General features: G+C 42.6%; 1 protein-coding gene across 16 annotated transcripts in view; it reads left to right on the top strand.

Moving 5' to 3' along the window:
- Nucleotides 1–4,534: 4,534 nt before the first annotated feature.
- The window catches only part of LRRFIP1 (LRR binding FLII interacting protein 1), a 122,688-nt gene continuing 102,064 nt past the window's right edge, over nt 4,535–25,158 (top strand). For all 16 annotated transcript variants that reach the window (XM_066627877.1, XM_066627789.1, XM_066627703.1 and 13 more), the window contains exon 1: nt 4,535–4,736. In XM_066627877.1, coding sequence (XP_066483974.1) covers nt 4,629–4,736 — 108 coding nt within the window. In that variant the 5' untranslated portion in view covers nt 4,535–4,628. The remainder of the gene's footprint in view (nt 4,737–25,158) is intronic.

The following is a 25,158-nucleotide window of genomic DNA, read 5'->3' as shown; positions in this document are numbered from 1 at the left end:
TCTGAGGACTAGCTGGTGTGGGCTGCAGACTTGGCTGCTCCTTCTCTTTTTTCCCTGCCATGGATATTTTTGGCCAATCATGCAGAAGTTGAGTGCCTTGCTGGTTAAGGCCAGCCCCTTGGTTGGGCTTAAGCCCATCTTGCCTGAATCCCATGTTTGAGCACTGAGCAATTAGCACCTGCTTTCTATGAATGCTGTTAAGGTTCCGCTTGTGACTTGTCTCCATTCCTTCCCTGGCATAAGGGTTCCTTCAAGCTGGCAAATGCCCCCAGATAGACCCAAATCCTTGTTATGGAGAAACTTGTGTATTTGTTTCCCATGAAGCCCTCTTCCAAAGAAGCTATAATTCTCTACTGAAAAAAAGTATTGTTTGGATGTTGCAGTAATGATGCTCCAGCATCATGCTGATGATTCAGTGATGTCAGGACATTGCTCCATTGATGACAAGCAGTGTCCAGGTTTCCATGGGTGATGTTGCCTTTACTGGGAAGGGCTGTGCCAGCCTGGATGGTTTAGGACATGGTGGTAATTTTATTTTATTTACAAACTTATATCCCACTTTATCTCCCTAGTAAGCATTGCACTGGCATCAGTGTGCTGTTGGCAAGGCATCTGAATAGGATTGGGCCATTAATGAATTTTGTCATGTTGTGGGAGAGATCTCCAAGAGTATCTTCAGTTAGGCTTGGCAACAATTTGATGTGGCCACGGGGGGGGGGGGGGGAGAGGCAGTCCCCAACTCCTGCTGGAACTTACTGAAAGTGCCTCCTTGCTCTCGAAGGGAGTTTTCTTGGTCTTTCCCCCTGTTCCACCTACTTCCGTGCCCTTGTCTTTTCATCCCTTTTTGTTCTCTTGCCTCTATCTTCTCTCCTCCACCTTCTTCCAGCTTGTTGTCCTAGTTTATCCTCCTTGAGCCCCTTTCCATCTCCTTTCCTAGTAGCTCAGCTCAGGCTCCTGATATCTTCTGTCTCTTCTGCTTCTATTCGGTTTCTCCTGCTCCAGCCTGGCTGTAGCTGCCCGCTGCTGCCACAGAGGTGTTTGGTAGTGACATCTCTACCAGTCCTCATGAGGGCTTGAAATACTGCACCTTGACAGCCAGGGTCTTGCACAGTGCTTCAGAACTCAGTGGATTGGTACAATATCTCACACAGACTTGATAAAAAAAGTAATGGGGGAACAAAGAATGTCTGACTTTCTGCTACACTTCCCCTGTGTGTGTGTGTAAGGATTTGCAGGTGTGTGAATTTGGGGATTTTTGTATCTGGTCTGGAGATAGATGAAGTATCTAAATATACTTCTGTTTATTCACAGAAAGGCCTTTGCTTCCTTCTCCTCTCTTTATTCTCTCATTTGTTCTTTCTCCTCCTCCTTATTTCTACTGTCCTACCAGGACCCTCTATGCAATGGCAGAGCTATATCATTTGATGTCTGGGGCCCATATATTTTTGTCAACCCATGACAAAATTAATTTATATTTTTTCACATTTTTATACAACCCTTCTTCTAAGGAACTGTGTGGTGTACATGTTTCCTCCCCTTTTGAACTCCCAACAACCCTATGTGGTAGGTGAGACTGAGAGATAGTAATAGGTATGATATGCAATGAATAGTAATAATGACCAGAAAATAAATGCAGTGAATATTTCCCCACAAGCAATGGATGTCCTCCTCTACTATTGCTCCCCTGCACATAGTAGTCAGTGACATACTGTCCCTGTATCTGGATGTTCAGTTTAGCTATCATGGTTAATTACCACTGATAGACTATGGTCCACCATGAATGTTTAGAATCCACTTTAAAAGTCATCTAAGCCAGTGTGCAACAAAACCCAATCTTTCCACCATTGGCATCACTACAGTTGGTGACACCCGGTCTGGTAACTCATGGTATCCCCCCATTAACTTTATTTGTTTTACCATGGAGCAGTACAGGTTACCCAACTAATCAGTAACCAAAGTGGTGATACTTGACACTTAAACAACTGAACAGGAGTTTGATCATTAGCTCTGATACATGAAAAAGGGAGCTGACTCATAGTAACATCTGATTGGTTCCATGCTGTGTCATAACATCTTGTTAGCTCTTGGAACACTCAGACTCATTGGTCAGTTTTGAGTTAAAGAAATCCACTTTTTGTGACATAAGGCAGTTGTGTTTTTCTTTTCTGGTTATTTGGCTATAGCTTTTGATAGAACACAGATATTTAAGTGTGGTTTGTTTAATTATATTCTGCATGAAATTCCACATTGAATGATATATAACATGATATTACTCCACTATTTCCACAATTTTGGTCACTAGTGGTGTCACCCCCCCCAAGGATGGCACCCTGGGCAGCCCGCCCTCTGCTAGCTACACTTCTATGGAAGTATATGCAAGCCTGTGAATGTGTGTGCATCTGTGTACATGGAAGTGTGCTTTCATGCATACATGGTAGTGCATGTATAAACATGACCCTATTTCCCTCCTTGGTATTGCCTTGATTAGCCTCTTTCCCATCTTAGCCATTTTTGACCTGTCAGGTAGTTGAAGAGCTTTGACAGGGGAGGGCAAAGGAAGGGATGTGATGTTACCTCCCCCTGCATACACTATGAATGGCACAGGCCCCTACCATTCACAGAAAATGATTTAGGGCAAGGGTCTCCAAACTTTTTGGCCAGAGGGCCGCATCAAATATCTGGCATGGTGTAGAGGGCCAGAAAAAAATTTAAATATAAAATTTATATAAATAAATTACAGATGGAACTTAGATGAGTGAATAAATGAATGAATGGGCTCTCTGGCCCTTAGAATACCCTTCAGATGCAACCAGAGCACAGCTCCAATCATGTTCGGTCAAGTGAGCCAAAAACTTTCAGGGGACAAGAGGCTGGCAGCGGGTTAGAGAGAGGCTTGCCACGGCCGCATCTGTCCCTGGGGTCAGGGTTTGGAGAATCCTGGTTTAGGGTACAATCCTAACCAGGTCTACTCAGAAGTAAGTCCCATTTTGTTCAATGGGGCTTACTCTCAGGAAAGTGTGGTTAGGACTGCAGCCTTAGTGTTCAGTGTTATTCTGCATACAGGGAATTACAACTTCTAAGTTGTTTGTTTTTATCATCTTTTTTATAGGTAAGAAAACAAGATGGACTGAGTTCAAGGTGAGTGCAGTGGTCAGTCACTGGGAGACGAAAGCTATTCCACTTTTCCTACAGACTGGAAACTATCCTGTTTCTTTTCAATGAACAGAATTGAGTCTGGCTGGTGTAATATGAAACAAAAACATCTTGTTGCTGAGAATAAGTTTGTTTTTTCTCATTTTATGCATACCATTTGTTGTGTATTAAAAGCCTAGCTTTGCTAGTCTGATGCAAAAAAACAAAAACACAAGTCTTGTGACAGCAGAAAGAGGAAAGCTTAACAGATCTATTACTGCACAAGCTTTTGTGGTTCTGGGTTTACTATCATGATGTATGCAACCAACTTTCTATCTATCTATCTATCTATCTATCTATCTATCTATCTATCTATCTATCTATCTATCTATCTATCTATCTATCTATCTTTGTTGTTGGCAACCTTCAGTCTCGAAAGACTATGGTATCGCGCTCTGAAAGGTGGAAGCTGCCCAATGAGATGCAATGATCTCTCCCACCGTCGGAAGCAGCCCCTGGCGTCACGCCCTATGCCAATCGAGCGAAGACTTATAACCGGTAACTGCTGCTTCCCGTGTTGTGCCGACGCCATATGGCGAAGTTGGAGTGTCCTCTCCAGTGCGCGAAGCCTGGGTAAAAGAAGGTATGGAGGATAGGCTGTTACCCATGCAGCAAATCCCCCCTCTCCACGTTGCTGAAATGGTCCAATGGAAAGGCAGAGGCCAATACGGTTGGTTCCAATGGCGTCGCAGGAGTTGCCAGAACGTGACTGTGCTCAGCCATGAACTGCCTCAGGGACTCCGGCTCCTGATTTTGCCTCAAGGTTGACTCCTGAAGCCTTTTCCACAACTGGATGTAGCCACAAGGCAGTGAAGGTTTGGAATCAGAGTTTTCCTTCTCTCTATTAAAAGTTATAAATGTGAAGTCTTTAACGAAGTACTCTGTGGTGTTGTTTCAAAATCAGTATGAAGCGGCACAGCACTTATTGCACATTTTTCGACCTTGGCATGCCTGTTCTAAAACAAATCACTGTAGTTACAGGCTGAGACACTCCATTTAAGACGTGTAATTCATGAAACAAACGCTGTCATAGAGAAGTGCCTGCTATGCATGTCTAAGAAGTCCCAGTATAGTCAGTGGAGCTTACTCTCAGGAAAGCGTGGACCCTGACAGCCCAATCCTATTCATGTCTACTTGGAAGTAAGTCTCATGAGAGCCAATGGGGCCTCCTCCCAGGAAAGCGTGGCTGGGACTGCAGCCCGAATCGAAGTCCCTTGAGGAGAGCTGGGGCGAGCCCCTTTCCGTCCTCCCTGCAATGTGACGCTTCCCCTCCTCTTGCCCCGCCCCTTGCGGAGCTCCGTCCCCGCCCCTCCCGGCTCTCCCCCTCTCCTCCGCTCCAGCCCCGGCCGCGCAGGCGCAGTGGGCTCCCCGGTCTCTGCTCTTCACGCCGGAGCAGCCTGCGAGCGACAGCGGCGAGACTTGCGTGGGGGTCCGTGATGGAGCTGGTGGGGACACAGCAACAGGGGCCCGCCGGGCGGAAGAGGCTGCCCAACCGGGACAGGCCCACCGCTGAAGACGACGCCCTCAACCAGATCGCTCGCGAGGTGAGGCGGGCGGCGGTGGGTGGGGCGCTGCGTCTCCCTCGTTCAGCACCTCAGCAGCCCACCCGCCTCTCCTAGCGAGGCGGGGGGGCCGCTCTCCCGAGGGGGCGGCAACGGTCACGCTGTGGAGGTGCCGCCTCGCGTCCCCCCCTCGCTGCTGTCAAGTGCCCCGCCCCCGCAACCCCCCCCCCGCCTCGCTGCTGTGCATCGACTTCCGGGCGGAGTCAGCGCGCGGGTCCCGCCAGCCTTAGAAAGTCCCGTGCCCGACGCGCAGGCTGCCTAACGGACTCTGGGGCTGGGAGCGCGCGCACGCCCAGCCCTCCCCTCTGGAATGAATGGGGGGAGCGCGAGGGGTTCTGGCGCGCCGGCGTGTGCTGGGGCACGTGCAGGTGGTGGGCAGTGGAGGGCATCCTCCCCAGCTAGCTAGGTGACTTCGTCTCGCGTGGCAGGTGCTTGGGCCCCGCTGCCTCTGGCCGGCCTGCGTGCAGCTCTGCCCTTCCTCTCTGCCTGCCTGCCTCTATACATTGCTGTCTTCTATGCATTGCTAGCGGGTCACAGAAGGTGCACTAAAGGGAAACTGGCCAACTTTCCAGCACCGGTGCAGCTGCAGTACAGCCCTGAGGTCAAGGAACAGGTGTTCCCCCTTACCTTGAGGAGGCCTCTGTGCCTGCCTGCCCGCCCACCACAGCATGCAGTGCACACCCCATTGGCACAGCTGCGTTGATGACCACGTGTGGTCATGTTATCTGAGCCGGCACTGGAAAACTGTATAGCATTGGGCCCTCACTCCTCAGAGACTGACAGCACTACCCCATGCATGCCCCTCCCCCCCAGAAGCGTGTCCCATTGAGTTCAGTAGGACTTCCTGCTGGTGACTGCACCTACTGCTTGGTAACTGTGCACAGTATCCAATTGCAGCTTCAGACTTCTATAAAGCACATTAATGTCACTGCTGTGCAACCCCTCATGAAGTCTATTTGCTGGCTTTTGGCTGTTGAGGTCTTTCAGAGCAGTTTGGCATGTGGCAGGTACCAGGTGATAAAGTTCAGCTCCATGCTATGAAAAGATTCATCATGAAATAATTTTTATAAATTGAACCTCTGTTAAAATGCAGGAGCAGTCCAGATTGGTGTGTGTGTGTGTGTGTTATCTTGGCCGGTTGGAAACTGTAGGAGGCAGGAGAGAAAGAAAGCAAACTGTCTATGTTAGCGAGAGATTTTTGTTCTTTTTTTAAAAAGTGAAACACTAGAACATCCAGCCCTCAACACCATTTATGTACTGTGCGCAATCCCTGATCATACTTCCTCTAATCAGTCTCCCCCCCCCCATTGTGTCATAAGTACTGTTGTTGCTGTGGGAAAGAGAACCGCCCTCTCTGACCTGTTTCCCAAAGATGGTAAAGCCCTTGTCCTAGCAACAAATGTCCATACTGTGTTTACTGGCCAGCCTGATTTGTGCATCTCCTTTCTGTTACTGTATCTCTCAAGTTCTAGCACTGTGTGACATACAGGCCAAGAAAGTAGTCCCTTGTAAAGTCTCTCTCTTGTATTCTATATTCTCTAGCTTTCTCTTGGAGAGTCTTCTTCAGCTTAGGTTCAGGCTACTTATAACAGTTTTGAGGAATATGAATTTCATCAGTTAAAAGAAAAACTTTTCAGTTCACAATGTGTTCCTTGAATAAAACGTGTTGAGTATATGCAGTTAAAAACCACAGAAACTAAAGCAGCTTCTGAACAAATTTAATAGATTAAGCGTAATCTGGTCAAGTTGCATAGCTGACTTGAGAATAGTTGTATTCTCACTTTTTGTATTGTTGAAAGCTTAGCGGTTTGCTTTCTCAATGGAGCTGGTTGTAATAGCATACTTGTACTATATTTGCATATCTAAATAGCAGCAAATACTTGATAGGGTACTTTTTATTGCAGAAAGATATGTCTGAAAGTCTTTAGTAATCATTAAATTGTTTTATTTAATGAACTGTTAAGAGTTAATGTGGGAAACGTAGTGCTTCTTTGCAAAAAAGATATTCATAGTACTGTAAAGAGAAACAAACGCTATTTGATTAGTGTTTGTTTTTTAATGACACACAAATAAATATCCATATAAATATCTTGATGCTGTAAATACAGTTCTCTCTCTGTATCTTCAGGGGATACATTCCTATTGCCATGTACTCCCAAAACCACAGATAGTGGCAAATCCTATACAGGTGCCACTTTGCAACTTTCCAGCTTATGCTGGGATCGCATAATTGATGACCACGTGTGGTCATGTTATCTGAGCCTCCCAGAGGCTCTGCAAGGCTCAGACTGAGGGAAATTGCGTCTCTTGCGCAATTTCTAGTTTCCTCTGTGAAGCAAGCATAGGAGACAGCAACAGGAGGGCAAACAAAACAACAACAGATAAGTCATGAGCACGACGGGGTGGGGATTTGTGAACCATGGGTAACAGAAATCTTGGAAACCAAGCCTGCAGATACAGGACAGGGGGACTGTATATCCATATCAGTCTGTTCCAGGTAGTAACATTATTGCAAGAAAAAGTTTAAAACATTCTAGTATTCTTCAATTTTGGATGGAGGGATCCTCAGATTTAATCCAATTTGATATTGTGAATCTTATAATGGTACAGTATTGCAAAGCACACTGCAGCTATGTAACACTGCCTTTAAAGAGTCAAGAATAAAAAGCAGTGGAGATTTGCTTTTAATTAGGACATTATATATAAATTAGACTTGGGAGACACTGGTTGCATTCAGAAGCAACACCAAATGACAATTTGGTGTTATAAATAGCTTTGAATCCCCTCTTATAGGAGGGGAGGAATGTGACTTGTGGCAAACCATAGTTTGCCATTATGAGCTAGGATCAAATCGGCTCTTGGGATTCTGGTTTGCAATTAAACTGTGATTCATGCAAATCACAGTTTGCTGGGTTCAGATGCTGTCATAAGTGAGATAAAACCAAAAAAATGGAAATGTCCTCCCCTTGTGCACAGAGGGAGGGGAGGAGAAAGTATATGACTTGAGGCTGCTTGTGTTCATAATGCTAATGTTTTAGTATTTATATCTGAAAGTAGTCATTATTTATGTGATAGTGAGCAGATTTGAGTGAGATAGTGTGTAAGCTCTTTACCACAGAAAAATCATGTCCTTTTATGACCCCATAATGTCATGTAACAAGTGGTCAATTTATGAGGCACAGTTATAAATTTCTCTCTCTTTTTATTGTGGTTATGCCTGTTACTCCCTTGAGAGAGCACAAGTTTTCAATTTCCAGATATCCTGAGCAAGTGTAATAGTAGCTGTGGTAAGGCAGTGACGAATGCATTGTTCCGAAACCTGGCTGTGGGATGGAGAAAAGTCAGATATGCCACTACAGTGTAACAAGTGAACACAGCCTCAGATGTTACTCTTTCAGAATCAATTAAATTTCCAAGACACAGGATCTTTAAATTTCTTAGTCCTTAGATCTGATCCTGATGTCACTGATGTCAACATGAGAAATTGGTGTCTGAAGTTGACCCTATCTTGATCCTAAACAAATTTAGCTAGAAATAATTGTATTTACCTAACATATTTATGCCCTGCCTTTCTATTAATATTCTCCAAAGAAGCTAACATAAATAGCTTAAACCATAAAATTATAATAGCAGCAAATTGATAACATAAATGATTTTATACTCCTCCTTTACCAAATGCTCAACCAAATAAAATGGTTTTAACTTTGCTACCTGAAAGAAAGGAGAGTGATTTCTTATAATTAATTGATAATTGATTTCCAATGAAATTTACTCCAAGTAACATGTCTGTTTTTGCAACCATTATATTTTTATATAATATTTATATTATATTCTTGTTTGCATCCTTCAGTCTCGGAAGACTATGGTATCACGCTCTGAATAGTGGTTCTGGAACAGAGTGTCCTCTCCAGTGCGTGAAGCCTGGGTAGATATGTAAGATATGGAGGATAGACTGTTTCCCATGCAGCAAATCCCCCCTCTCCACGTTGCTGAAATGGACCAATGGAAAGGCAGAAGCCAATACAGTTGGTTCCAGCGGCGTTGCAGGAGTTGCCAGAAGGTGACTGTGTTCAGCCATGAACTGCCTCAGGGACTCCGGCTCCAGATTTTGCCTCGAGGTTGACTCCTGAAGCCTTTTCCATAACTGGATGTAGCCACAAGGCAGTGGAGGTTTGGGATCAGAGTATTTCTTCTCTCAGATGAGCTGCCTTCCCAGGCTATCGAGTCCCATCTACCCGGTGGCTGTTTAGTCGCCTCTTACGACAGGTACAGCCAAACTAAGGGCCTATTCTTACCCCCAGCCTCCAGGGGATTTATATTAATGTTTATATTATATATATCCATTATACTGCAACCATTTTGCAACCCTAAAATGTTTGTTTGTTGACATATGGTTTATAGGTTTTGCTAAACCAGTTTGTAGGGATTGAAAACTCATTGTATTCCAAGTGAATTCCTGAATATTCTGTGTTGGGTTCATGACTTTTTGAATATGGTGTATTGGTCAAGGGGTTGAACTGGGAAGATCTAGGTTTTAGTCATGGTTTAGCTCTGGAACTCAGTGCTGATCTTGGGCATGTCCATGCGTTTCTGCCTAATCTCATAGGGTGATAGGTTAACATAATCCCATATAACCTAATGTGTGTTTCTGCCTAATCTCATAGGGTGATAGGTTACCATAATATATATATATATATATATATATAATCCCATATAAACTAACTCTCCTGTACAAGTATTAATATTTTACTGCTGCATTTTTTTGTTAGCAAGAAAATAAAATACAATTATTTTATATAAAATAACTGTGCCTTAATAAAATACATCCAGATAAGATGGGCACCTTCCCTCCCTTCCCCCCCCCCCCAAACTGTCTGATCTGGTGAAATATACTTCCCCAGAATTATTATGGTGGTGACTAGCTATTCTAGAGTGACACTCATTAGAAGCTCAAGTTCTGAAACTTCTTAAGAATGTTTTCTTAATTCTGTAGAGTGGCCTGATACTTCATTTCTAATACAGTACTCATGAGAAAGTGGAGGCACAAGAAACCAGTATGCTGTGGGAATACAAAGAAGTCTTTTCTTCACAGTAGATTTAAAAAACAAGTCAATGTTTTACCAGTCGCTTATTTACCATGCTTCAGGGCAGCAGTTCCCAAACTGGTGGGTTGTGACCCACCAACTTGCAGAGTGCTGGCCTATGCCCCTTTAAGGGGTGGGGGCAGGCAGCATCATGATCCCCAGGATTGTGCTGCTGCTGGGATGGAAGGAGGGGTTTTACTCACTAGCAGGTCTGGCTGGCTTCTGGGTCGTGTGGGGAATCCCCTCCGAGCCCTCTGTGAGTCTCCCTAGGCCACCCCCACAGAAGCCAGCCAGATCTGCTGGTGAGTAAATCCTCCCCTTTTGTCCCAGCTGTGGCATGATCGTGGGGATAGTGTTGCTGCTACAACCCTGTCCCCACAAAAAGTGGTTCCCTCCTCGCACAGAGGACTTTGGGAACCACTGCTTTAGTGACCATGGTTAGAAAAAAATGATTAAAAGGTATCTGTCAGTTTTTCATAGCATCAAAGCCCTATTACCATAAACAAGTCAGTCTCACATACCTAAAATACTGGTGCTCATCCATGCATAAATTGTACAATTTAATTACTTCTATGTGCAATTTGTGCTGAATATTCTAAAATGTATTGCTGCCAATTTTCTTTAATATTAGCAGAATAAAGTGATCAAATTAGAAGGATCTGACTCATAGTTTTGCAAAAAGTACTCTTTACTTGCTTTGCTGCAGAGATCTGAAAGTTCTTATCACACAACACTTCAGAAGTCACAGGCCTGAGTCTGTGAACTATTTTCATTCTTCCAGTTGTTTATGCTAACTTTGTATTAGTTTTGCAGAGGCTTAAATTCTACCAGGCATGAGAATTGCTGAATTTAGAGAATGCTGATGAGTTTGACAAGTCATAGTTGTATTGGTCCAAGACTGTATTTTAAAAGACTTGTACACTGAAGCTTGGATTGAGATATGTCTTTATAGAGATTTCTTCCGAATGTATCATGAATACTGTGTAAATACACTGACTGAAACACAAACTTTTAAGTGTTTCATTGCAGTATTCATTGCAGTATTCATTGCAGTATTAACCATCCATCCATCCCCATGCAGAGGACGGCCCAAGATGGCCCAAGACGGCTTACAAAGCTTTATAATCAAGTACAACAGGTAAAAATAAAAACAAGGCATTAGAATGTTTGATTTTAGCATTACTTAGTGAAACATAAGCCAAAACAGAGCAAAATCTAACAAATATCATTGGACCAATGGGGAACAAATTAGTCCAGGGAAACATACTTCAGAGGGAAAATATCCACTCAGCAACCAAATGCAAGACAAAACAGGTGTGTTTTGAACCCTCACCGAAAAGCCATGAGGGCGGGAGTAGATCTCAGTTCCCCTGGAAGGGAGTTCCATCGTTGTGGTACCACTACAGTGAAGGCTTGCCCCTGAGCTACCACCCCCTCACTTGGGACAGAGGCTGCATTTTAAGTAGACCCCCCCTCAGATGACCTAAGAGTGCGATCTGGTATGTATGGATGAATTAAAATGCTAATGTTTGGTGGTAGCCAAAAAGTTTCAAAGGTTTGTACTTCTGGCTTCAGTATGCTTTGAGTCTACAGGATATGAGTGCAGTTTAAAAAGGAAACTAGCGTGAAGAAATAAGAGGAAACTGTATATAGTCACGTTGCATGAAGTCTTATTGCATCAAGCACTAACACTTAATTCTCCGAAACCGGTTACATGGTGGATTTCTAATTTTGTTTTCTACTGTGGAAATGTAGAATTGATAAAACTAAAGTGTCTTTCCATGGACTAATTTAAGACAATTGGTTTAGGAATTTCTGAGAATGAATGTCTCATTTCTGTACACCATCTGATGAACTTAGTTGTTCTGAGAGTGTGCTTTGTCATAATTCATAGTATATCTGTATGAAAAAAGTGCCAGTTATTTAGACCTGAATATGGATACAAGTTAACAGAAAGCAAAATTAGATTTTCGGAGTATAAAAGTCCTTGCAAGTATAAAACTAGCATATGAAGGGGCAGAGAAGTTTTTGGGCTAGCCTTATCCTGCTATACTAATTTTTAACTTATTGGGAAGGCTTTTTGTTTTTGTTTCCCTAAATGTCGGGAAGCATTCAAAAAGTCTGACTTTAATCACTTGCAGTCAAAAGTGGTATAATTCATTCTATCATCTTATTATACTGCATGTGTAGACTGGGGAAGGGCTCATAGTTACTTACACAATGTCTTGTAATATTTTCCGAGCATATTGAGTTTAAACATTTGTCAGATACCAAGACTGGTAAATACCTCTGCTGGGAGCTGGAGAGCACTGCCAGTCCAAAGACCACTGTTCTGACTCCTCAGGCAATTTTGTAATAGATCTTCTTAGTGTTGAAATCATTAGAATTCTTTTACTTTTTTGACTGGGTGTACCTGCACCCAGTCTGCAGTGTTTGTTTTACTTAAAGGTTCATGTACTCCCAGGCTAATTCTATAGCATGGTTCTCAGAGCATTCAAACCATGATTTTAAGGCAACAAGCATTCTATCTTTGAAAACAAAAGTGGCAACAGTTTGCTCTAATGATTATAGTTTGCAGGAAAGTTGTACAATAAAGCAGATTATACTGTTATTTTAAGCAACTGGTTGCTTGGAGATGGTAGCCTTTCATACTATGTCAGTAACATAGTATGTTGGTTGACACATTGTGGCAGTAGTGGTAAGAATTTTTTGTCTGGTGGCAGGGCTGCCATTCTTTCCCAGACACCCAGTACAGTGCTATGTTTATATTATGGCCCAATCTCTCCACCTCCACCCTGACCACAATAGAGGATTATCACAGCAGTGCAGTTAAGTAATGTGGTGGTATCCCAGCAATTCTTTCTTTCGGTAGTCAAAGACCACATTCTCTTTGTTGAATGCATCCAAATATCTACTGAGTTGATTCCTAGAGAAACAAATGGTTGTCTTTATCTTTAATTCAACTAGAGAGAGTGAGAGTGAGTGCATGCTTGTTGTGGCCTGAGATAGAGCAGCCTGCCAGGCAGAGTTTATAATCTGTGCTAGATGGACACAGTAACAGAAACTTAAAATAGCTTCCCTGAAATAACAGCTGCTATCTATTTTCTCTTAAACCACTTTTCAGAGAATGCTGGTTAGTTGCAAGAGGATGTTAATGACAGCTTACCTTGAAGTTCCTACTGTAGGTTTCTGTTCTTTTCAACACTTACATCAAAATTTGGTTAGGAGGAGAATTATTCATGGACTTTGGATAGTTCATGCCTGTGTTTATGATTTTGTGTGAAACCTTTTGAAGTCCCTTGACATGAGTATCTGACTTCAGTTAGTTTGATACATCTAAGCTTGGTTCTGGACTATTTAATTATTATTCCACCTTTATGCATAGAAGAGAATTTGAAGGGACCAAGATGACACTAATTTGGAAACATTTTCTGCTAAAAATTTTCCTGTGCATTGAAAAAAGATACTATACAGATTAGGCTGTTTTGACTGTCTAGGTTTGAATAACTTTGCTTTCTTCTGATGAAATTCTTATAGCAATTTCAAAATAAAAATTAGCACTGTGGGCTATAACAAAGAATTTGAATATTTACCATGCTTAAGCTGCAGACTTCTCTTATATATATTCTCTGTCCTTTGTCAGCAAACAATCTAATATCTTCAGTCATGTTAGAAAGTAGTTGCAATACTCCTGCAGGACTCTTGGGAGCAGTGTATTGTCCAGGCAGTTTATTGTCCAGGAGCCAGAGTTGTCTTGGACCTTTATTCTTGTTCTCTTTGACAGGTGCGGTGTGTCCTTTCCTGGTTCTTCCCCCCCTTCCCATCTTCTAAGCATGCAGACCTGTCTCCATGAGCTCTGACCAGCTGCACCATGCCATGGGATCTCAAACATCCATGTGGAAGATGAGGAGCAGTGGAAAATGAACCTTCTGTTATATCAGTGGCTCTCAAACTGCAATGTCATGACGCCCCAGCCTGAGGGCCCTGGACTCTGACCCCTTAAGGGGCGGTGGCAGGGGGAAAGCTAAGGGGGGGGGGTTCAGAGAATGGCATGGACATACCGGTCCCTGCAGCAGCCTCCCGGTGGTGTGGGGAGCCCTGCATGACTCGCTGCAGGGCTCCCCGAGCTTCAGAAAGTGGAGGTGGTACGCGATCGCTCCGCTTTCATTTTTTGAGACTCGGGGAGCCCTACAGAGGGTTGCACAGGGCTCCCCACACCTCCAGGAGGCTGCTACAGGGACTGATACGTACATGCCAGCCTCTGCATGCCCCTTAGCACCCACTGCTTCTCCCCACCCCGCAAGAACTTAGAGCAGCTCAAATTCTCCCTGAGAGTTGAGAAGCACTGTGTTATATGATTCTGCTTGATTGAGATCCCTTTTTTCCAGCAATTAATAGTGTGAATAACACGTTTCAGCGGGATAGCTGTGTCAGGGCTCAGTCCTATCCAACTTTCCGGCACTGGTGCAGCCACAGTACAGCCCCAGGGTAAGGGAACAAATGTTCCCATATCTTGAGGAGACCTCTGTGATTGCCTCCCCTGCTCCATTGACATGGCTGTAGCAGCAGTGGAAAATTGAACAGGATTGGGCCCTCAGTCTGTTGCACTAAAACACAGATTATTATTGTGATGAATTAAAAGACTGGTGAATTTGACATAGGCTTTCTTGGGCTGGATTTCATTTTGTCAGATGCATGAAGAAATACTGTGTGCTAGTGTGTTCTGGTCTGCAAAACATAAATTTTTATTTTACTTCAACATTCATGTGACAAAGGAAACTCTGGAGCTTAAAGCTGTAGAATGCTGTTACCAGGAAAAGCATTACTGTTGCAGCATGAGGAATGTTGGCCCTTTGTTACCTCTTCCAAGAAGTCAGAAACCATCTTCATTTTTGTGAGGAGTACCATTAGATGTTCAAAAAGGTAGTAAAGAGAAAATTAGTAAAGGTGATTTTGTTGGTAGATTACAGTTGTCCTAGTGGTTGCTCTGTCATGATGCATCATGGTTCTGGATTCCTAGTTGCAAACCCATAAGCTACACGTTGCCTCTCTGGCTTCACTTCTGCACTGTTGATATTCAGTCTTTTATGGAACAAACATGAATGGGGAATCTGTTGGTACTAATCTAGTGAAGGGTAAGGAGTCTGTTTTCTGCCTCCAGAAATAAGAGGAGATGAAATGCAAGGATTTTGTTGTAACCTTCAGTAGTTTATGAATGGACATACATATTTAATCTTTTCTAAAGAAGTAAAAAACTTGGTAAAATTCTTCATATGACTCACAGAACACTTTGGTCTTACTCAGAATTAAGAGAACATGAACTTAAGAAAAGATGTTACATTTTTTAATCCATTGGAGCTCATACCCAGTTAGCTGTAATCCCATCCCACACAAACAAGCTGCCCTGTCACTTCTGTCTTTTGGCTTTAGCAGCCTGATTTGTTGCTGGGTCATTCAACATGATTAGTGAAGTAGTTGCAAGGTCTGGACTTCAGCTGTACTAGAATTTTTATATGCCTTGCTGCTCTGTAACAGCCTAAATTAAGACTTCATTTTAAGAAAATAGCAGAGGGACAATAAGAGTGGGTTGTGGAATGTTGCCAGTCCTTGGTGATGGTTGTGTATTAACCAGGTAGGCTCTTTCCTATGAATAAATAGGTAACAATATTTAGTAAGATTTCTCTTATGTTTTTGTTGTAATTTGCAGATCTCAAAGCCATGTCTAGTATTTTTAGGGGATAACCCACTTAATAAATAGTATAATATTTATTTAAATATTTGCAGTGACATGGTCTGTGCCATAAGAGCTGCTAATTACCCGACTTGGAATGGCACATAACTTTTGAAGTAACGGGTGGGGGGGGAGTAGAAGGAACATGCAACAAACAAATATTGCTCTCTTTTCTGAAATCCATAGGTCCTATGATTTTAGGATTTTTAATTGTATTAGTTGAGTGTTTTAGTCATTTGTTTCTATACGCTATTCAAAAGGTCAAAAGGAGGGTGTAACTGGATTAAATGGTGAGTATTAGATGTGAAATTAGATCTGCAGAATAAAAATGATGCATCATGACAAAATTGGTTGTGGTACTAGTTATCCCATTTCACCTTCGTCCTCCATAAATCTTCTGTGATCCAATTTGGCAATCTGTGCATCACAACCCACCAGTGACTTGTGAGCCAATTCCTTGTGGGTTGCAAAAAGTTGCGGGCCATCACCAGCTGTGGTACTGCAAGGTATTTTGGGGTGCTGCCTGGCTGGTGCCAGGTAGGCATTCTGTGGCACTACCTGGCCAACATGACCAACAAAGTGGGTTGTGGGCTAAAAAGTTTAGGAAACACTGGCTTTCTCTTGGTTATAAACCCCGATAAATGGTAAGTGAAATCCTACTCCAAAAGTCACAATTGCAAGTAGCAATTATCTACAAAGAAATAATGCATATTTCAGCACCTGATTTTCCTCTGTACTAGTTGTGGTATCTTTTATACATCCTGGCCCTTTAGAGCTGGGTCACTGAATTAAACCCAGTCCTTCACATTAAGCAGAGTGGACTAGTAAGCTGAGGCAGTAGAATTTTAATGAAGACTACAGAGTGGGAGTAATACTTTTGAATCTTCTCTCATGCATAAAACATACTGTATATAGGAAAAGCAAATCAGGAAAAGGTTTGCAGTACACCTTTCCTCTGCTCACTTACTGCATATAGTGAGATTTTCTGAGGAAGGATCTAAAATAGGAATTTTCACCTGCAGTCAGAAGTAGAATAGCCTAGAAAACTGTCTAAACTCCATATATATATAATGCAATCTAATGCCCTTCTCACTTCTTAATCTGTGAGTTTGGAGTCTTCCGTGGGAAGAGTGGGTTTGGATGTCTAGTTGGAAAACTCATGTATCTGTCCACTGTCTGATATCCATGTATTTTGAGTCCTATGAGAAGGTGAAATGCTGCTCTAGATGGTTTGGGGGGGGGGGGGGCTCATTTGCCAGAGCTTGTCCGCCCCTTGTTTTCGGCTTTGAAGGGCAGCCATCTCCCCCTTGCTTGTGGAGAGCAGAAGAGACAGGAGTGAAAGCAGCTTTTGCTTGATCTTTTGCTCTGTGAATCTGATTGGAGTCTCTGGGGGAGGTGGAGGAAAAAGGTGCTGATCCTCAATTTGCTATCCTCAAATAGCACCTTTTTCTCCAGGCATGGAGAGAAAAGGAGGAGGTGATGGTAGCACCCGTTACACCTCCCACCCCTTTCTACCTCTAGCACCAATCTTAATAAGTGGGGGAAAGGATTGAAGGGGCTCCAATGGCAGTAGGTTGGAAGAAGGGAGCTCTCATCAGTTTACAGCCCCCTCCTAGTTGCCTATCTGTGAAATGCATTCAGTGGTACAACCTTATGCTTCTCTACTCAGAAGTAAGTCCCATTGTGTTCATTGGGGCTTACTTCCAGGACAGGGTGTATTGATTGGTGGTAGCACAAGTTATGTAATCAGTGGGTTGTCTGTAGTTGTAGTGGTGGTGTATGAACAAGAGCAAGACGAGAAAGGAAGAAGTGGATCGGATCGGTATGTGCCTCCAGCACCTTACAGGTCAAATTTCATTTCTTTTACATTCTTGTAACATACCAATTTTTTAAAAATTGAAATATTTGAGTGTGGATGTGATGTGGATGTGACAGGACGTGGGACAGCTCCAACAGTGATTGTACCCACTACTACTTGCCTGCTTTAGGGTACAATCCTATGCAAGGAGTGCAGGGGTCTTGTTTCTGCAGGTACGGGTCAACCCTCAGTGCATGCTGGCAAAAGCATGCAAATCCTGCAGTCATTAGCAAGAGCAAGAAGTTTATTGCCCTAAGTAGGGCGAACCATTGGGAAGCAACATCCACTTCTTTCAGCTGGCAAGTGCTGCTGAGATACATACAGACACAAAGTCTGCCAAAGGATGATTGGCAGCATCAGACAAGGAACTAGTGTGACTTTTTCAATGAATAAACCCCTGGATTGGAGTGAACATGTGGTTCTCATGAACATGCTCACAGATATAACTTTCCATGGAATAACTACATGCCTGGTAAGGGCCTAATATAGAAGTGCTACTTGATGTTCCTAAGATACCTACTTATAACTTGTGTATGGAAGATTTTAAGTTTGTGTTTTCAGAAGATGTGAACAAAATTCTAGATAACAGAATTATTATCTAGCTCCTTTTCACGATGGTTTCTGACTCAATTTGAGAATTAGTAGGCAATATGGACTTGAAGCTGGACAGGGAGAGTACATTCCTATTGACTCTGTTGACTTTTTATTATTTTTGATAGTATTAACTATAGTATGCTTCTGGACCACTGCACATGAAAAAGTCTTGGAGGCATAGTTTTGTAGTACTTCCAGTATTTTCTGGGAGGATTATTTTTCTTTTTTTGTTTATGAGGTTTTTCAGGGTTTCTTTTTGTTCTTCATATTGTTGAATGTCTGTATCAAGACTTAGAAACTAATTGGCTGCAAACAGCAGAAGAGAAAATATGCAAAATTTGATCATATTTTCAAGGTATGGGAGAGCTAAATTATCACAGGGCCAGATAAAGAACTTCTGCAGGCTGTATGTTTGACAGCCCAATATAAACTTATTTTTTAAAAATGCCTTTTATTCATTTATGAAACAGTCTTTTTCATTTTTTTAATTTAAAAACATTCTCTACTAAGAGTAAAAACATTACTCTAGAAGTGTTATATTATATCATATGACTGGGAAATCTTAATATATGTTTCCTGAGTGACATTGCTTAGACTGACAGGTCTGTGGTTGTCAGATGGAATGAAGTATGCATAAAGAGCTCAGACTGTGTGGCTTATGCTGTGCAGGGCTGAACAGCTTCCACTACTTCCTCTCAGAGTTACTGATTTTATCTGCTGCTAAAGGACGAGGTGGTGACTCACTCTTTTTAACAAATTAACTGCTTTTATAATGCTTGTGGGCCAGCTTTTATTTCCCACTGTCCTAGTTCAGATATAGATAAATTAAAATACTCTCTATCCTTGGTGAACAGATCAGACTTTTAAAATGTGTGCCTTTTAAAATGCTGGAATATGAATTATGTGCATCTGTAGGGTGGGGGGGGAGCACTTTAAAACTGGGTTAAGCATATGCTGGCCTCCTGGGAAGACCAGACTGGAAAGGAATGAATGGGTTGAAAAGTTTACTGTACCAGCAGTCTGGTTAGCAGATTAGCAGAGGTGACTAATTTCTGGTCTGCTTCACTATGAACAGAGGAAGGTCACCCTGAAGCAGAGTGAGTGAATTTAAGTAGCACCCTGGTGAAATCCAGTACTTTTTCTTGAATATGTATTTCTTTAAAGCTAGAATTTGTGTGATTTAGTAGGTGTGCTTTCTAAAATAACTGGAAACCTATAACCTAAGAATTGAGTAGCCTGTTGAAATCCCACTATCTCTTCTCCCTTCACCATCCCTTAAGATTGCCATGTGATAATACTGCAGTTTCTTCTAAAATACTCCCTTCTATGCAATTCTTAAAGACAAAGGAACCTGTGGCCTCTTAGTTCCTAGCTCATGTTCCCCTAACTTTTTTATCAGATTCCTGTATTTCATGGCGCTGCTTAAGGTGTCACTTTCCTTCTGTCATCTGAGCACTAGCAACCTCAGTTCCTAACTGCATGGTATATTGAATGTGTGGTTTGACCATTGTCTGCTTTTTGGAGAGCGGGTAGTAGTTGTTGTAAAGGGCCTCATGGGGAAGGGGACTGATTTGTCCCATGGTGTGGGGGAATGCAGCTGTAATTCTTTCCCTGCTGTCATGGTTCTAATTTTGAACTGGGATGTTCCCTGTGGCTGCTGTTTTTCCCAGTAGGGAAGTTTCAGTTGGTTCCACTGGGAGCTTCCCTCCCAGGAGAAATCACAATCTGGATTGAGAATGGGGTTAAAGAAGTCTCCTTCCTTCATGTCATAGTCCCAGTTATGTTCAGGCTCTGTGCAGCTCTTATTTACAAACAAAAGAATAAGAACTCTAGGGCCAAACTATGCATTAAACATACGTAGCTTAAGTTCACTATCTCCTAGGGCAGTGGTTCTCAAACTGTTTAGCACTGGGACCCACCTAGAATGATAATCTGTTGGGACCCATAGGAAGTGATATCATTAACCTGGGAGTGATGTCATGGCTGGAAGTGACATCATCAAGCAGAAATTTTTTTAACACCCCCCATATAACCAAATCAAATCAAGTAGGTAAGTGCAAGCTTGCACTAGATATAAGTTTTAAAATATATTTAAAATAAAGAACCCCCTAATCCTCCCAAGCAGTTACTGATCTATTTAAAAAAAAATCCCCAAACATCCTATGGTAGCATCAAATCTTATATATTAAAAATAACATATAGAAATGAATGGAACCCACTTGAAATTGGTTTGTGACCCACAGTTTGAGAAACCGTCTCCTAGGGCTTTCTCTTGCTCAGTATTCCAATCCTTAGTCTGTGCTGCAAAGGGTCTACGTGAAGTTTCAATCCCAACCACACTGTCCCTTCACACAGAAACTGGGCCACAAATTTTTTATTGCTGACAAAACTGCCCTCTCTGTAGATGAATGCTTAGGATTATCATATTACATATTAGGACTATCATATTAGGACTATCATATTAGGACTATCACAGGTGCAGCCTATTTATCCACGGATTTTTTAATCTGCGGATTTGCCTCAATGAGAATGGGGTGGGGGTACTGAAAGTCACACACATCTTTGCATCCTTTGTCCTGCATAGGATTCAAACATAGGAATCCATAGATTCCTATGGATCCATTTTCCAGGCAGCCCAAAACACTGCAGAAAGGCTCTGGCTCGCCCAGGCAGGGAATAGCCCTGCAGCCATGGAAGAGGTTCCCCTTTTGAAGGAACAGTAACATTCCTGGAGCCCCTGAGCCAGCAAAGAGGCTGAAGAGGGGGGCAGAAAACCCTGTGTAACCAGAGCACGTGCATGGAGGTGGAGCTCTTTCTCACTCACACACAGGTGTGTGGCAACACCTGTGTGATAGCACAGGGGCAGGTGTGCTAGCAACAGAGGGGATTGCTTTAAAAAACCCAGGGAGTGTTTCCCGAATTCCCCCCCCCCCATCATGCAGGCAATCACTGACACAAGCAAGCTTTCCCACCAAGCAAAGCATGAGATATAGCTTATGATCCTCTCCACACTTTCCTGGGAGTAAGCCCCATTGACTACAATGGGGCTTGCTTCTGAGTAGAAACGCCTAGGGCTGGACTCTGAAAAGCTCAGCATTCCAACTGTGAAAGAAGCTGGGCAGCTGGCAATGGGGAGGGCTCAGGAGGAGGAGGAGGAGGAGAGGGGATTGCTTTAAAAAACACAGAGAGTTTTTGCTGAATTCCCCCCCCCCCCAATGATGCAGGCTCTCCTGCTCCAGCAAGCCTTCCCAAGCAAGCCTTGGAGAGACAGGTGAGGGTGAGCAGAGAGCCAGACTACAAGTCCCAGAATGCTCTGGGGCAGAAGAGCTTCCATGATGGTGGCCAGGGAGGGCAGCACTAGGGAGCGAAGAGGAGGAGAACCTGCAGTGCTGTTGGGAGGCCGCCTGGGACACAGAGGATGAGGCTTCCCAAGCAAGCTCACTATTCCAACTATGAAAGAAGCAGGACAGCTGGCAACAGGAGGGCTGAGTACAGAGGGGAGGGGATTGAGAACAGCTGCCTTAGTTTCCTTCCATCCGGAAGTGTCAGGCTGCAGCGAATTTGTGTAACTGTATGGCATTTTTTGTTAATCGCGCAAGTCACGGCACAGAACTAACACAGATAAATAGGTTCCACCTGTAGTTCAGCCAGTCAGTGTTGGAGTTGTTGCCGCCACATGGGGAACAAATTGAGATAGCAAAATGCTGTGTTTTCACAGACTCTATTAATTTTACCAATTGTTCTTATGTAGGAAAGCAAAGACCTTGAAGGGAGGGAGCAAAACTTAAAAAAAAATTATTTTTTTAAATAAATGTAAATTGTAAAATGTTTTCAGGATTTCTTTGAACAGATGTATTAACAAATAACTGCAAAGGAAAATCTGATTTCATGCTAACCAATCAGCATACTATCAGACTGGAAAAAGGTGTATGAACTGTATGTTCTCTTAAATCGGAAGCATCCAGTTTGCTGGCAAGTTAACGTTAATTGATTGTTTAATGAGTACATGAACAAGAATCTTATTACACAATTAGCAAAGTGTAACTAACTGAGAATAATTCCTGCTGTCCTAGAGAAGTGTGATGTGGCTCGACACTTCTTAGAACAAGTGTGCAAAAGTATGATACAGAAAATCCCAGACTTAGGTTCTCTTTGCTTCAGACATTTGTCCAGTAGTCTGAACTGACAAAAGTTGGAACAGTGCAATTGCGCCAACATGAAATCACATGGCTGGATGGACTGCATCTTTGCGACAAGTGCTAGTGGATGGGTTTTTCACAATTATATTTGCCATTAAGATAATTCTTCCCATTGCCACAAGATTTGGTAGGGAGCATCTATCTGGTGAGGGTTATAGTTGGTCTGAATTACAGAAAAATTTGCTGAAGAATCACTGAATTATAGCAGTTAAGCATTTCTTTTATTGGAGTGCAAGGGGTTCCCTGTATCTGACCACTTTTGTGCCCTCCAAAAAACATAATTTAAAATGTTGCCTGAATGGGTTAGATAAGAGCTGTTTGCCTGCTTCCTCTCCATTGCATCACTTGGTGCTTTGAACAAAGCAGTTTGAGTGCATGAGTAGGAATGGAAGCCGGCCTCAGTTGACATATTCAAAACTTTTAGTCTTAATAAAATTTTAGTCTTAATGTTAAGCAGTTAGTCTTACTATTTAGCATATATTTCATACTCCTGTAAACAGACATTTTTTCCTCCAGCAGAGGAAACTGTATTGACCCTATATAAGTCGACCCATGTGTCCAAGGTCAATTTTAAGGCATAAATTTTTCAACTTCTACACAAGTTTATATGGTACATTGTGTGGCTGTCCTAGCTGCTTCTTCTGGGACTGTAGTGGGGCTGTAGTGCTTCTTCTGGGACTGTAGTTAGCTCCACAGGGCTCTTTGTAACAGGTAAAAGAGTAGTGACTGAGGCAGCCAAGGTGCTTTTATCTGCTTGTAAAGTGGTGGTTAGTTGATTATAGTGAGAATTGTAAGTTCTGCAATTTGTCTTGAGAGGGTCTGTTTTTTAAAAAAAGCATTTTTTGCTGGCATTTTTTGAATTGAAGGGGAAAGTGTTAGGTATGAGTATTTTTGTCTGCACTAATAAAATAAGGCCCCTCCTCTGTCGTCAACAAGGAGCTAGACTGAGTTACATTGTTGTGCTTGGATGTGTGTCAGAAAAGACTCTCTCCAGACTATGGTGGTTTAAGGCTTCCAACACGCAATGGGGATCAGCTTTTTTTGTGTACCATGCATGGAATCATCTGTGTACTAATCATTAAGTGCTTAGTTTAAGTTTGAGATGAGCTTGTCACAACCTCTTCAGCCATTTTCATAAAGTGCTGCCAGGGCAGGCAGATGGGTGTTCTGTTGAGGCTTTCTGCTCAGAAGAGACTTGTGTTCTAACATCAGAGTAATAACTGAAATGACAAGCTTGCTTGCCTTTGGTGAAGTTAAGAAGTAGCTGATGATTTCAGCGGTTCTCTTGTCCTTGCCATCTGTCCTACAGTGCATAAATTGTCAATACTCACAGGAACAACAAGATGCTTGTTTCCCATGCCGTAATTAGGCCTGTGTATGTTGGAGAGTTCATTTTGTTTGTTAAAAGCTTACAAGGAGTCATTGTAATTTAGCTGGCAAGAAATCAGCATGGGCATTGAACTGGTCATGCCTGGACAGTGAAGAAGAAGCAAGGGAAGAAAAAAAAAAGAGGACAAATCTGCCAAGTCTTTGAACAGGCAGACTTATGTCTCTCTGGCAGTCTTATCCAAAGCATTGTGAAGCGCTTCTTCAATGCTATAAACAAGGTTTAAAACGTGTTGGAGGATGGTTACTTAATCTAAAAATGGGTCATTGCAGCAACAATCTTCTGGCATGAACTCAAAGAAGAAAATGTTGCCCACTTAGCAATAGGGCACTTCAAATGGACCAAGTGCTAGATCAGTATCTGTTTTCATAAAAAGCCTTCTTCCTTTAGATTCTTTCTCCTTTGGTTCAATTGGTTTTCCTTTGGCCTGATGTAACCAAAAAATGGAGATCCAAGTGCCAAAACATGAGAACAGTTGTGAGTTATATGAGTAACAGTTGTGAGTAATTGACACGCATCTTTTAATGAACAAAATGCTAGTAAAATCTTATACAAATCAACATAGGACAATACTCCAAACATATTATATGTAATAACGGCTGAGGTCAACTAAACATGAACAATATGACAAATAAAGTCTTCCACCATATATTAACAAAATGCTAAGAGAAGGAATAAATTAGAAATGTCTATGGACATCAAACGATCCTTCCATTTTGATAGAAAAGTCTTCTTCAGATACACATCTGTTTGTGGTCAATGGATTTCTTTAATTCCTCGAGTTATCTCAGACAACCTCAAATCAGCTTGATTTCCTTCAATCTTAAGTCGGTATTTCCAGGTTAGGTACTTCTTTGCCCCTTCACCAGCTCCTGTTAGCTAAATAATGGTTCCTTAGTCAGATAAGCAGCTGAGCGAGCTTGGGGCACAGGCTTGTTTTGAAATGCCATAGCAGATCATTTAGATGCCATTTTTATAGAGACCAGATCTTGCCCCTGCCAGTGAGTGATTTGATCTTCTCTGAGAAAAGTCCATATAAATGAGAGAAATGAGTTCCTGTGCAGAGATGCACTGTGCAATCTTATCAGGGTCTATTGTTGTGCCGCCTCCCCACCAGTCATGCTGTCAGACTTTTTTCAGTTCTAAAGATGAACTTTACAACATGCATTGTTATAATAAAGGGCATAAAATAAGCATGTGTAGAACAGTCTTGTTCCTTCTTCACTAAGTACCCAATTCTATCCAATTTTCCAGAGTCGGTACAGCCGTGCCAATGGGGTGTGCACTGCATCCTGTGTTGGGGAGGCAGTCAAAGAGGCCTCCTCAAGGTATGGGAACATTTGTTCCTTTACCTTGGAGCTGCATTGCAGCTACACTGGAGGTGGAAAGTTGAATAGGATTGGGCCCTAAGTTCCTGTAGTAAACAAGGCAACAGGGTTACCAGGCTCTGAGGTTGTGTTTTCCAGACTTTGTTCCCTGATGCAGTGTTTTAGATGTGAACTAATGGGTTTTCACCCATTGCTGGATTAAGGCAAATGCACTGCAAATTTT

This window comes from Tiliqua scincoides, chromosome 1 (genome assembly GCF_035046505.1).
Source record: "Tiliqua scincoides isolate rTilSci1 chromosome 1, rTilSci1.hap2, whole genome shotgun sequence".
NCBI lineage: Eukaryota > Metazoa > Chordata > Lepidosauria > Squamata > Scincidae > Tiliqua > Tiliqua scincoides.
This window is presented reverse-complemented; position numbering and strand designations above follow the sequence as displayed.